Source organism: Taudactylus pleione, unplaced genomic scaffold, assembly GCF_031769625.1.
Source record: "Taudactylus pleione unplaced genomic scaffold, aTauple2 ptg000005l, whole genome shotgun sequence".
Classification (NCBI taxonomy): domain Eukaryota; kingdom Metazoa; phylum Chordata; class Amphibia; order Anura; family Myobatrachidae; genus Taudactylus; species Taudactylus pleione.
The window spans coordinates 25665707-25680379 of NW_028284408.1; the positions used below are offsets into that span (position 1 = coordinate 25665707).

Here is a 14673-nt window from a genome sequence, read left to right on the forward strand (position 1 = left end):
TTACAACACCTTGTGGAAGGGGGGATAGGACGGGGATAGGAGGGGGCATGCAAGCTCAGTCAAATTACAGTAAGGGTGAGTATATGCAAAATGTGTCACATGCTGACCACAAGAAAGACACAGTTTAGCCCAGTGGACTCCAACATGTAGCTCGCGGTCTTAATTTTGGGAGCTCACCTAGCTGCAGTACTGCTGGGTAAACTAAGAGGAAGTGACCTCCTCACTTGACGTGCTTCCCTGTGGTTCCATCCACGTTGTCTATGCTATGGCAGAGCAAGTGACTCCCGCCCAGCCCTGGAGGAAAATCACACAGCAGCCCTACCTATACAGTGTCTTTTGCTCCTCTACTGCATGTACTTCCTTGGAGCCGGTAATTAACAGTAAAATGTGCCTGTGCTTAGATTTTATATACAAATACAACAATATCACTGTAATAATTAAATGCATTGTTGTTTTCTGTGAAACATTTTTTTTTTAATTTTGATTAAATGACCTTCAATTGTTTGGTTATTAGCCAGATTTTATTTCTACAATTTTAGTAGCACTTCAGGACGTTTCATTTTACTAAAGTAGCTCAGACCTCAACTAAGGTTGGCGACCACTGGTTTAGCCTGTTTCAGAGATGGCTCCTAATGCGATCACATCTGTGATTTCATACACAACGCAGCAGAGAAAATATGCTAATGTTAGCAAAGATCACCTGAGCATAAAGATGCCCACTGCTGCCTTCTTACCTGCACGCTACGACGCATACCCATGTAAATATCGGTAACATCGACGCACATCGGTGGCCATCTCACCTTGCTTAAGGTCTGACCTGCTGCAGCCTTGGTAGTGCTTCTGACACGCAGAGTGGCTAATTTATGCATGCCCATGTAACAGCATTTAAACGGGCAGACACGCCTGCATTTTTCTGACCACTCCCCGTTACCACCCCCAAACGCTGACAACCTGTCAGTCACTTTGTGTTGGGATCCTCTGTACATCCGTAATCGCAATGTGATCGCTGCGAATCACGTGTAATGGCAAACAGTCGCTCGATCTGCATGCAAATTGCATTAGCGTCCATCTCTGAATCAGGCCCTTTGTTTTTAGCAATTATGGTGTCAACCAGGTGTGTATATAACTATATATATATATATATATATAATATATATATATATATATACGACTGCTATCTCCAGGGGTAAACCAGTGCACATCTTGTATATGCACCAGGCCAGCTCTGCATGCTAAGCAAAAGGCGTCTTTTTGTGGGATGCATTTACACTTGTGATACAGATGCAGTTACTTCCAGCTCAGCATGAGACCTTCCTTTGTGCCATTGTGGCATCAGAAGTGGGTCTGATTTTCAAGGACATCATTTTTTTTCATATGATAGGTGAAATGTACTGTCAGTAAGCACAATAATAGATGGCAACCCCATGTGTCTACCGTGTCCCCTGGGGTACTCATTTCAGACAAATGCTGGTCTATAGAATTTCCAGATATGCTGCATGTTATGTTATATCTCTGTTTCCAGTCATCTGCAAGATGCTACAGTAATTGTGTAATTGTATATGAATGTGTTTATTTTGTTGGTGTCAAGTTGTATTATTAAGTCCCAGTTCAAATACTGTAGTTGTAGAATAGACGTAAATGTCAATTCTGCCAGTGGCAATGAAATGCTTTAGCATCTGAACTTCAGGAGTGCTGTCAGGGTGGATTAATGGTAGTCGTGCACCTTGACCTGAGAGGGTTTCAAAGTATTTATCTTCCATCACTGGCAGCTCAGTACTGTTGTGCACAAGTCATGTCTCAGACCAGTTGGATATAAACATTCACAAAAAAATATAAACATTTAAAAATAGTCTCATAACCCCTCACTCCCTTCAATAATGTAAAATATAAATAATGGCAAACTGGACAATGTTTTAGGAGAAAAACAAAAAAAGAGATGAATGGAGACGGTTGCTTGTAGTGGAATTAGGTTTAACTTTGATGGGCTTTACTATCATGAAGTGAGGTTAGTACATTGCCTCAAACAGTATCCTCTAGGACGCATCAGTGGGGGAAATTATTATTTATTTATTTTTTTAAATGACATCTCCCTTACCTGTGTGTCCCAACCAGTGGTGCACTCTTATAGTGATGCAGAAGTTGTGCAGTGACAGGCCTGGGAATGGCTGGATCATATGCACCACCTCCTGAATTGTATGATGAGCGTCCCAGGGATGTTTAGTCTTTCTCTATTTACTACCTCAATGGCTTGTTCATCATACTGATGCAGAAGGTGGTGAGCAATATTCTGGTCATTCTGTGGCTGTCTGCATGTGTCTAATGAGTGTATCACTGACAGCACAGGGGAATGGGAGTGCTGTGCATGGTTGTGTAAGCCAGATGCAAGCCAGGCTGCAGAGATGTCATGCGGTCAAACTAGATGTTCCTTTTTTTTTCTTTATAACCAAGGTTAGTTGTTGGAGGCTGAGGCAGTGGCCAATGAGCACCTCTGGGGGGTATATGGGCAAAGCTTCACCTTTGATAAGACATATTTAGTTTACACTATGTGCATGCACTTCCCCATTTATGGCAGTATCTAAAGGCTGGGAGCAGACATGCATCTTGAAATAAATTTGGTAGACAAATACGGTAGCTGTAGCTGCACAAATACGTATGCAGCATGTGTTCACATAATTTGGAAATGATCGTTGATGACATAACTGATTAGATTGTGCTCCAGTTTATTCTGCCTACAATGTAGCTGGTGTGGTACCTTGGTTTAGTTATTAATTGCAGAATTTAGTAAATAGTCCCCAACTGTATACTGTACTTTTACCATGTGTCATTTGCAGGAATGTTTCATCACAAAGGGAGGTAGAAACACAAGCATCTTCTAATGAGATATGATATTGCGCAAACTGCTGTTAAATCTGAGTATCACAAAAAACGTGTTTTAACAGAGAGGGAGCCTGACAAAGATCTGGAGATAAGAGCCTCCTGTTTGCTGGCACTTGTTGAACATACCTCATGTGTGCCTGCCAGTCAGCACATACATACAGGGAAGTGTTTGCTGGGCCGAGTTCCTCACACTCCTGAACACATGCCTACTGTACATCTGGCAGAACAAGTGTGCAAATAGAGATAATCAGACAGACCACCTCTCTGATTCATGAGTCATTACCATTAAAAAAAAAAAAAATTCACAACTTCTAATGAAACATTTGCATTGGCAAATAGTATATAAAAGTGAATTATTCAAACCTATACATATACCGATATAGTAGCATTAACTTCTACCAGTCCTACTGTACAATCCCAGCTGTTTCTCTACTATATATACTGATGTGGCCAACAGAATATTTAGTAGGATGGACTATTATTATTATAGCAACTTGCAGAGAGCATAGAGGTAATAATTAATAGCTTCCTAGTTAAAAAGATTGTTGTATAAACCAAATTCAATTCACCCTCTAGCATTTATTTTGCTTTAAAGAGGATAGGACACATAAAATAGCCTCCGGGTTGCCAAAAGTGCTGATGGTCATGCTTAAAAAACTGCTTTAAATCCTGTGGCTAAATCGTCACTTTTGGCAATCCCGAGCCTATTACATTTTGTCAAATATCTTCCTGGGTCTTCTAATTTCCTTTCAGTGCTTGTTTAGCAAAAAAAACCACACAATTGGGTTTTCCCATGACCAGATTGACCCAGGAGATAGCATTAAATCCAGTCGGCTCTGATTGTTCTGTGATGTCTCTTGGCCTGGCTTCCTCCAGACTGCATAGCAGGAAAGTGGTATGGAGGAGCTGGCCCAGGAGTAAGCTCTTTAAGCTGAGAGCTCGCCAGCCAAGCCTAGGTATCAGACTGCACAGTGCTCACTTCCCAGCAGGCTCCCTCTGTACGGCACTGCTCTTCCGCTGTTAGATCTGGGGGAAGAAAAATGACACAGAGATGCACACTGAAGGCCTGATTCAGAGGCGCACGCCATCCGCACACAATGCTGATGTTCAAGTAAATGAGTGATTTTTTGCAACTGGGCATGCACAAAAAGCTCAGGAAACCGCTATGAGGCATGAGGCATGCCTTACACAGATGATGTTGCATCATCTTTGGTGAGTACAGATGGAACAGGTGTCGGCAAAGAGGTGATGACTGGAAGATGGCCTGAAGTCAACACAAAAAGATAATTTCATGGACGTGTTATGGGAGTGTTGCGGCTGCATTCCCAAACGCACAGCCACAGCCACACAGGCCATGTTCTGACAAAGAGACTGCACCTGCCATAGGGCTAGTACAAGTACCGATGGTGTGCGCGATTGTGGTGTGTCAGGAGTCATCGGTGGGGTTACAGCATGCAGAGATGCAGAAAGTGGGCATCTCAGTGCTAGCAGGCTACTATACCATGGGAAGGCTGATACTAGCATTCACATATTATTGCAGTCACCACTACGGCAACAGGTGTTAAAAAACATCAGAAAACTGCAGTTTTGGAGGATTACTGCAATACATCTGGCTCACCATTTGTATTATAAAGGTCTCCGGTAAATATCTTCAATATAAGCTGCAGATACCACAGAAGTTTATGGGGCGGTGATGTGCCCATATGCATCCAGCTCTGGAAAGTGTACACTTCTGGAAATTGTGCTCGACAGGCAATGCCATCAGTAGATAGCGTTTGCTATAGAAGCCTACGGGCACCTTTACTCAATGAGTACACAAGTCCACAAATACATATAGAATATATATGTATATATAGATACACACTATTGTAGAAAAGTTTTAGGCAGGTGTGGAATAAATGCTGCTAAGTAAGAATTCTTTCAAAAATAAGAGTGTCAATAGTTTATTTTTATCAATTAACAAAATGCAAAGTGAAAGAACAGAAGAGAAATCTAAATCAAATCACCCTTGACCACCCTTTGCCTTCAAAACAGCATCAATTCTTCTAGGTACACTTGCACAACGTCAGGAATATTGTAAGATTATAGTCAGGTGTATGACTAACCAATCATACCAAATAGATGATAATGATCATCATTTTTAGATGTAGGTTGAAACACAGTCGTTAGCTGAAACAGACACAGCTGTGTAGGAGGCTTAAAACTGGGTGAGGAACAGCCAAACTCTGCTACAAAGGTGAGGTTGTGGAAGACAGTTTCATGTCACAGGATAATACACCATGGCAAGACTGAGCAAAGCAACAAGACACGAGGTAGTTATACTACATCAGCAAGGCAAAGATTTCTCTCCCGGGCAAAGATTTCAAAGCAGACTCGGGTTTCAAGATGTGCTGTTCAAGCTCTTTTGAAGAAACACAAAGAAACAGGCAATGCTGAGGACCATAGTCGCAGTGGTCGGCCAAGGATACTTAATGCATTAGATGAAAGACACATCATGCTTACTTCCCTTCGAAATCAGATGATGTCCAGCAGTACCATCAGCTCAGAACTGGCAGAAACCAGTGGGACCCAGGTACACCCATCTATAGTTCGGAGAAGTTTGGCCAGAACTGGTCTTCATGAAAGAATTGTGGTGAAAAAGCCATACCTTTGACATGGAAACAAGGCCTAGCGACTCAACTATGCATGAAAACATGGGAACTGGGGTGCAGAAATAGACAGTAGGTGCTCTGGACTGATGAATCAAAATGTGAAATATTTGGCTGTAACAGAAGGCAGTTTGTTCACCGAAGGGCTGGAGAGCGGTACAATAATGAGTGTCTGCAGGCAACAATGAAGCATGGTGGAGGTTCCTTGCAAGTTTCGGGGCTGCATTTCAGCAAATGGAGTTATGGATTTGGGGCCTGATTCAGAGCTGAACGCTGTGACCAGAGCTCTCGCTCTGAATCAGGGCCGTCCCAGCTAAATTTGGAGCAGCCTCCTGGCCGCTCGCATAGCTGTGTGTGACCACCCACAGCTTATGTGAGCGGCCAAAAAGATGGTCGCGATGGTCAAAGACCATCGCGACCATCGGGCTTAAGACGAGACCCTGCGGTAGGGTCTCGCTTCCGCAAGCCCAGGAGTGATTTACTCATTACTCATTTACTCATTACTGATGTCAGTGGGGCCGGACTCAGACGGTAGGCGTTCCCATGGGAATGCCTCCGTCTGGCAGCCACGCCCCTGGCACGCCCACCAAAGGGGGCGTGCTGTCAATCAACATCAACAGCACGCCCCCTTTGGTGCGAGACCCGGAGCGACGGAGAGCCCGTCGCTATCCGGGTCTCGGGCATGCGCACGACGGAGCTCCCTCTGTCGTGCGCATGCGCAGTGGGGCAACATCGACCCGTTTGTGAGCGTCCTTTGCTCGCGAACGGGTCTGAATGACCCCCTTGGTCAGGATTAATGGTGTCCTCAATGCTGAGAAATACAGGCATCATGCAGTTCCATCAGGGAGGCAACTGATTGGCTCCAAATTTATTCTGCAGCAGGACAACGACCCCAAACATACAACCAATGTCATTAAGAACTACAGTATCTTCAGCGTAAAGAATAACAAGGAGTCCTGGAAGTGATGATATTGCCCCCACAGAGCCCTGATCTCAGCATCATCGAGTCCGTCCGGGATTAACTGAAGAGACAGAAGGATTTGAGCAAACCTACATCCACAGAATATCTCTGGTTAGTTCTCCAAGATGTTTGGAACAACCTTCCTGCCGAGTTCCTTTAAAATCTGTGTGCAAGTGTACCTAGAAAAATTTATGCTGTTTTGAAGGCAAAAGGTGATCATACCAAATATTGATTAGATTTAGATTTCTCTTCTGTTCATTCACTTTGCATTTTGTTAATTGATAAAAAGTAAACTATTAACACTTCTATTTTTGAAAGCATTCTTACTTTGCAGCATTTTTTCCACACCTGACTAAAACAGTACTGTATATATAGGGTGAGCGGGTTCGGTTTTACTCGGTTTTACTCGGATCTTTTTATTGGCTATCGCCGAACACGTGTTTTGGATAACGAATTAAATCGAGCCGAAATTGCGGTAAAGTGGCGATAAGAACCGAGTAAAACCGAGTAAAACCGAACCCGCTCACCCCGAGCAGAGAGAGAGAGAGAGGATCCATGTAGTAACAAAAAACCTGTGTATTTTTTGTGTTTATTTTTCTAGTCATGTAACTTTAATAATATTTTATTTTAAACAACATATAGCATTTTGATGACGGTTTTCCCTTGAAGGCAAGGAATGTAGTAATGTTTTATGTGATTTGTCAGAGCTATAACTCACTCCAGAAATGTGAAAATGGATATGCACCTGTATGATGATCGAGTGTTGACATTTATTGCGCTGTGTTTTTGGCCAATTGGGATGTTGTTACATTAAGATGTACATTAACATACAGTATAATGGACCTTTCATGTTATGGTATAAATATTTTTGTATTTGTTAACGTGTATGTTAATAATGTATCACTGTGTCTGTTTTATTACATTCTCATTTCCTGTTTTGAGAAAGGCTGCTTTTATTGCTAAGGTTATAAAACATGAATTATTTTCCCTTCAGCATGGGCATGTTTTGATCTGTCATTCGGTCCCTTGGCTTTGACTTCTGTTTTCCTGCCCCTCCTACAGCAGGAGTGAAATTGCTGAGCCCTAGTTCCAAAGTGAAGACAAATATATTCTCACCCTGCAGGGAGCGTCCCACAGCCTTTCTGACAGCGGTCGAGCTTTCTGTCTCCACCCAGGGCAAGTTGAGCATTCGGGTTAACCATTTTACAGTTGCATACAGTGTACGAGAAAGATTAGACACCTGTTCTGCCCATTCACTTGCACATTCCAATTCTAACAGAACTTAAGGGACATAGGCATTGCCAATTTTCTTTGTATACAGGACTAGACAGTAACAAACGAAACAAGAGTCCAGAATAAAGGAAAATAATATTCATTGGAATGCAATTCAGGTCTTGCATTTTATTTTTATTGATGACCAATGTATTTGACAGGTCTTATCCCAGCATCTAATGGCTTCATGTACATCTTGTTATAACGAGCATTTAAATGAGTATTCCAATCTAAACAGTTACTTTATATAGCTGATTTCCTAGGTATGATATGTTCTTTTATAATTAACAAAATAAAAGACAATTACTTATGTTTCTCTGTCTTCCATATAATTCCTTGAGAATTTAGACTATGAAAATTGGCAGATGTGACATACATAACTGAAAACAGTAGTGTGTGCATTGTTGTTATTTGTGTACAGTTGTTTGTGTTTTGCCATTATTTTGTTTGTTTGCGACTTTGCGGAGGTTGTGTTGACAGTGGCTTTTGTCTCACTGACTTCCAATTTAAATCTATATGAATTTTCATCCTGGGTGTGAGCACCAGATAGCTTTAGAAGTTACTCACACATGCACTTCTGTGTCATTGATCATATGACATGTTTGCCACCTTTATTATGCTGCCATCATAGGCAAACACAGGGGGGGGTTCCGTCTGCCTGGAAACCCCCCTCCTCAGCCCACACCATGGCACAATAGAAATAGTAATATAATAGAATTTTATAAGTGCTGCATGTTATTCTCAGTATCACAAATTAAATAATTAGTACCACCTGTGGATCTTTTCACATGCATCAGCTATTAATAAATAACCCGTGCATCAACTAGGAGTTCTGGAAACCATGCACTGTTAGGGATGTGCTGCTATAGAGCCCAATATGTACATATATGTCCAGGGCAGTGCTAGGTTATTATGCTGCTCCCAGACTCCCAGACTTGCTCTAATAGTCAGGAATGGTGCCCACATATAAAATACAAACATTCAGCTTAGGCAGGATGGCCTACTGCCACATCTAATGACTTATTGTGATCGCTGGTTCTGTACATGCTGGAATTATGACACACAATACACTTTGTATGATGCATATTAAAGCTGGATAAGTGCTAATTCTGCCCTCTTCATGGACTGGCCACACTCACTCTAAAATCAAGCATTTGGGAATGGAATGGGTATGAAATACCGCCAGCCCGACAGGAGCAGAGTGCGACACAGCGGAAGCCTGACAGCGCTGTAAATCCCGATCGTGGATAGGTAAGTATCCACTAACCTAACCCCCTAACCCTAACCCTCCTTAGGGGTGCCTAACCCTAACTTCCCCCCCAAGTGCCTAACCCTAATCCCCCCTCTAAGTGCCTAACCCTAACCACCCCCTTCCCCGCTACCTAAACCTAAGTCCCCCGGGGGGGTGCCTAACCCTAAGTCCACCCCGGGAGCCCTAAACCTAACCCTCCCCTCCCGCGGCTGTCCGCTCGCGGCGCCCGGAATCACGATCGTAGTCTCCTGGCGTCGGGGAAATGCGGGCGTCTACATCTAGACGCCTGGCATTTCACCCATGCCGGGATAAGACAGTCGGGAAGCCGGCTGCCGGTATATAGGCAGTCGGCTTCCCGATTGCTTCCCTTTGGGAACCCCCCTCTAGAAATCCTGCGTTTGCCACTGACCATATCAAATCCAGTCTGATTGCGTTTTCCTGTAGAATTAGGTTTTCCAGTAGCGCTGTGTGTGCTGTGGCAGGATGTATACAGTAAGCTGCTGTTTTTCAGAGTTTGAATGTAGCTACTGATTTAGAAAATTGCCTATTGTCTCATCTCGAGGCCACTGAATGAAGTTACCATATTTATATTAAAGCTACTCTCGTGGTTAAAAGTTGTGCTTCTCCTTCCCTGTAGTGGAGCAATGGGAGCTGCCTACCAAATCCATTTTTGCAGGACTTCCTCAGTTTTTTATAGTGCAGCTATGGCAAAAGCATACGTGTGAGCAGTCTGGGATGGTCACGTGTAGTGACCATGGAGACCAATAAGAAACCTTCAGCGGGGAGCTTTTCGCTTCTGATTGGTCTTCTCACTCATACCTGTTTAATATGTTAGAATGGCAATCAAGCAGCCATATCATGATTAAAAATGACACTTTAATGCATGTTTTTATAAGGCAAGGTCTCCTATAAAGTAGAGAACAACAGATATATCCTCATGTTTTCCAAGCAGAACACTATGGGGACTGTGCAGAGTTTAATGCAAGTCAGTTATCAAAATGTACATATTCCATTGATGAGTGTATGGGCAATTCAGAGACATACACAGCTCAGTCACATCTTGGCTTGCGGCTGAAGGGGCGTAACTGGGCAGTAATAGGACGTTGCCATGTAGGCAAAGTTTAGAGATGGTGTTTTCAGATGGATCTCCTACACCCTGGATAGGGCAGGTGCAAGTGTGCACTGATAATGATGATGGCTATGATACTAATCATATGGATAGGGCTGGTCGTGCAGACACATGGATGCGTACAATTCACCTTGCGTTCAGCTATACATCAGCCCCTATATGCTGTTATCAGTCATGTGTATCTTCAGAGTCAACCCTCACCTCTCTGTCTCTTCTTCTCCCCAGAGTTCTGTGCAATGATATTTTGGGTTTGAAGTTACCCAACGACCCCATACTGACTCCCAACACAGTCTGCCTGACATTACCTGGCTTAAGTAAGCGCCAGTTGGGACTATGTGTGCGCAGCCCTGATGTGACAGCTTCAGCGGTTCAAGGAATCCAAATTGCCATACATGAATGTCAGCACCAACTGAAAGGACAGCGCTGGAATTGTTCCACTTTGGAGACTGTGGGAAAAGTTCCACATGACAGCGCCATTCTGAAGAGAGGTACAGTCAGGGCTTGGGGCATGAGTCATAACAAACTGGCGTCATTCTAAAATATTTATACATTTATATAAAAAGCATTTTACCTCTGTGCATTATTTTCCATTGACTGACATGACAGCTATTTACAAAACCTTCAGAGTAGTGTCTTAGTAAGATATCTGGACTAATATGTACAGTACAGGTTGAGTCTCCCATATCCAAAATTCTTGAGACCAAGGGTATTTTGGATATCGGAATATTCCGTATTTTGGAATATTTGCATATCATAATTAAATATCTTGGGAATGGGACCCAAATCTAAACACAGAATGCATCTATGTGTTATATACATTTTATACACACAGCGTGCAGGTCATTTTATACAATATTTTCAATAATATTGTGGCTCACTCAAAGTTTGTGTACATACATAAAATTCAATTATGTTTCATATACACCTTATACACAAAGCCTGAAGGTAATTGTATACTTTATTTTAATAATTGTGTGCCTTAAACAAAGTTTTTGTACATTGAACCATCAAAAAGCAAAGGTTTCACTTTCTCAGTCATGCTAAAAAAGTTCCGTATTTCGGAATATTCCGTATTTCGGAATATTTGGATATGGGAGACTCAACCTGTATATGCAAACCAACTGGATCAATCCTTTCCCAAACTTACTGCCCTTGTGCTTTACTAGCAGTGTCATTGAGATTATATATACACACACACACACACACACACACACACATATATATAATATATATATATATATATATATATATATATATATATATATCAAAATAAAAGCACTCCAAGCACAGAATGACTTTCTTTTACCTTATGGTATTTAGCATTACTGTCTTACAGCACTAAGATAATGAGTTAATTTACTTGTCATGACTCATCTGTGTGGAGCTTGTATGTGCTCCCTGTCTGTGCACGGGTATTCTCCAGGTGCTCCAGTTTCCTCACACACTCCAAAAAAATAATGTCAGGTTAATTAGATTAAAAAAAAAAATGAAAAGCGCTGTGGAATAGGTGTGCGCTATATAAATAATAACTGTAAGTAAAGGCCATGATACTATGCACTCCCATTGCCCGCTTTGTGACCTCCTCCTACACGGAGGCTGGGCTCATTAAACACCAAGGGGTATTATATGATGACCTAAGTAATTACCTCCATGTAACAAGTTAAGTGCTTATCTCTTTTCTTGTATAACTTTTAGCACTTTCTTATATATTGGTCTCCTTTTATTTCTAGAAAATTTGTTGCCATAATATCATAAGCTTTATACCTGCAACAATACTATGCAAAATATGTACACATTGTCACTGCAGTCATAGGAGCCAGTTCTGTAGGTCCTTCAGCATCCCTAATATTTATACTATTAATAGCAACTTTCAGTCATATGGATGGGATGGGGCCATAGTAACGTGAGCAACCCCCAATGACTTTAAAAAGTTGGCTCCTATGACTATTATTAATTGTATTTCAAACCACATGGGCTTCAAACTGTTGTGTTGTTGCCAAAACAGAGATACCTTTGGCTATGAAAATATCCTAATACACCTATTACATGCCAGCTCAGGAGGTGTGTATGCAGCTTACTACAACACACATTCTGAACATGTTATCCCTACATAAAACCACATTGATAGCTTTAAACATTTAATTAAGTTATATCTAAATCTGTGATTTAGGGGTCTATGTACTAATAATCGTGGAACTGCTGCTATTATTATGTAACCGTATCGCAGGGAATACTTTCATTTTTATTGAAACTATCCCTGCTACTGTATGAACTCGCAGTGACAGCGGTTGAGGTTATTGCTGCCCCTGCAAGTTATATCCCTGGCATTTAGTAGAAGTCAATAACAGAAGTAAAAGAGTACTCTGTGGGAAGCTGACACTGCGCATGTGCACAGTGTCAGCTTCTGCCGCTGGCCTCAGACTGCGGGAGAGAGGGCGCAAGATCTCTCTCCTGCTCCTAAATTTCCTTGGGTTTAAAGCAGTTTACACCATCCCTGCAGCCTAAACCTGTCTCCTGGGGAAGTGCCTAACCCTAACCTCCCCCCGGGGGTGCCTTACCCTAACACCCCCTATCCCTAGCCTAAATCTAACCCTCCTGGGGTGGTTGCCTAACCCTAAGTCCCCCCGGGAGCCCTAAAACCTAACCCTCCCCCCCGTGGCTGTCCGCACCCAGCTTACCTTCGTTCGGTATCCCGGGCGTCGGTCTAACGGCGTATGGATAATGAAATCCCGACGCCTGTCAGTAGTAGCACGCCGGGATTAGAGAGTCGGGAAGCCGGCGGTCGGCATTTAGACCGTTGACTTCCTGACTACATCCCCTTTATAGACACCTTCTCTTAAGGAGCGTACACACTAGAGGATATGCTCCCTGAGCGATATCGTCTAGTGTGTCCCCGGCAGGGTGTGCTCAATGTCGTTCATGACATTGAATACACCCGCTGAACGATATCATTAACACTATCGTTCAGCGCCGGGCTCTCTCCCCCATTCCCCAACATGCAGCAACCTGACAGTATCGTCAGGTTGGCCTGCATGTTTACCCGATGAACGATAATGACGAACGACCCGCGGGAATGCGCATCGTCGTTATCGTTCATCGTTTTGGTGTTAAAAATGGACGATAAAGTGGACGACTGAACGATAACAATATCGTTCAGTCGTCCACTTTAATCGCCCAGTGTGTACGCACCTTTACCTTTCCGCTGAGTAATACTGAGGGGTCTATTTACTAAGCAGTGTTAGGAGACAGAGTGAAAAGTGATAAGAAAGTGATAAGGTGCCAGCCAATCAGCTCCTAACTGTCATCTCACAGGCTGTGTTTGAAAAATGACAGTTGGGAGCGGATTGGCTGGCACCTTATCACTTTTCACTCTGTCTCCTAACACTTCTTAGTAAATAGACCCCTGAGTCTTTCTCACTTCTCATTTATATAGAATGGAGCTGACATTAGCTGGGCGACTCCTAGAAAAGTGCATGTTACTGAACAGTCTCTATTTTGACAGGACTGTCCCAATTCATGGTCTCAAAAAGGGTTGTAGTCTCACGATAATGTGGATATGATTTGGACAGATTGTAGAGTGGGCGTATTTTTGTCTCAAATTTTCTTTTTGAAATTTTGGGAGGTACAAAAACATGTAGGAGGATACATATAATTAAGAAGAAAATAATCTCATATAGCTCAAGTGCAATGGTTTCAGCATTCAACTGCATTACTGGAACCATAAACAGACAGCAATGTTCTGCCATACAGGGACACCCTAAAACCGCCTTTTCTTGTTAATGAAATTATCAGAAACCACGCAGCTCTTTTCCTCAAAGGAAGGGTTGACACCAGTGGCAGCTCTTTCCTTTCAAATGAAGGGGGGCTGCAGCCCTGGTTGGGTCCAGCAGAAGACTCCTACTCATCCTCAGTCTGAAGGAAAACTCTAGACCCTGTTGCGTTGCACAAGCGTTAAAAATTGTGATGAGAATGAGGCCATGTGATATAGAAGTTGCCAGCTGCAAACAAAGATCAAACTTATGTTGGGTACACACGGAACGATCTGTACCACCAACAACTCGAAAGATATCTTTCAAAGAGTATGCAGTCAGGAAGCCAACAGTCGAAATGCCGACCGCTGGCTTCCCGACTGCCATATCCCGGCAAGGTACTAATGATAGGCGTAGAAATCCCGACGCCTATCATTAGCCCTATGGTGCGAGACCGACGCCCGGAATACCGAACGAAGCCGGCAGCGGACACACGGAGTGAAGGGTTAGGTTAGGGGCACCTGGGGGGGACTTATGGTTATGAACCCCCCTTGGAGGGATAGGGTTAGGCTAGGGGAAGGGGGGGTTAGGGCTAGGAACCCTCCACGGGAGGGTTAGGTTTAGGGTGCGGGGAGGGGAGGTTAGGTTTAGGCACCCCTAAGGGAGGGTTAGTGTTAGGGGGGGAAAAGGTTAGGGATAGATTAGATACTTACCCTGCCGGAATCTGGTCCTTGCTAGCTTCCGGCATCGGTATTACATCCGCTGGGCTGACGTCCGGCGGGATA

General features: G+C 43.1%; 1 protein-coding gene across 4 annotated transcripts in view; it reads left to right on the forward strand.

Annotated features, from left to right (window-relative positions):
- Window positions 1–14673, forward strand: part of WNT10B (Wnt family member 10B) — a 53833-nt gene that overhangs the window by 22680 nt on the left and 16480 nt on the right. For all 4 annotated transcript variants that reach the window (XM_088479535.1, XM_088479735.1, XM_088479603.1 and 1 more), the window contains exon 3: window positions 10365–10627. In XM_088479535.1, coding sequence (XP_088335661.1) covers window positions 10365–10627 — 263 coding nt within the window. The remainder of the gene's footprint in view (window positions 1–10364; window positions 10628–14673) is intronic.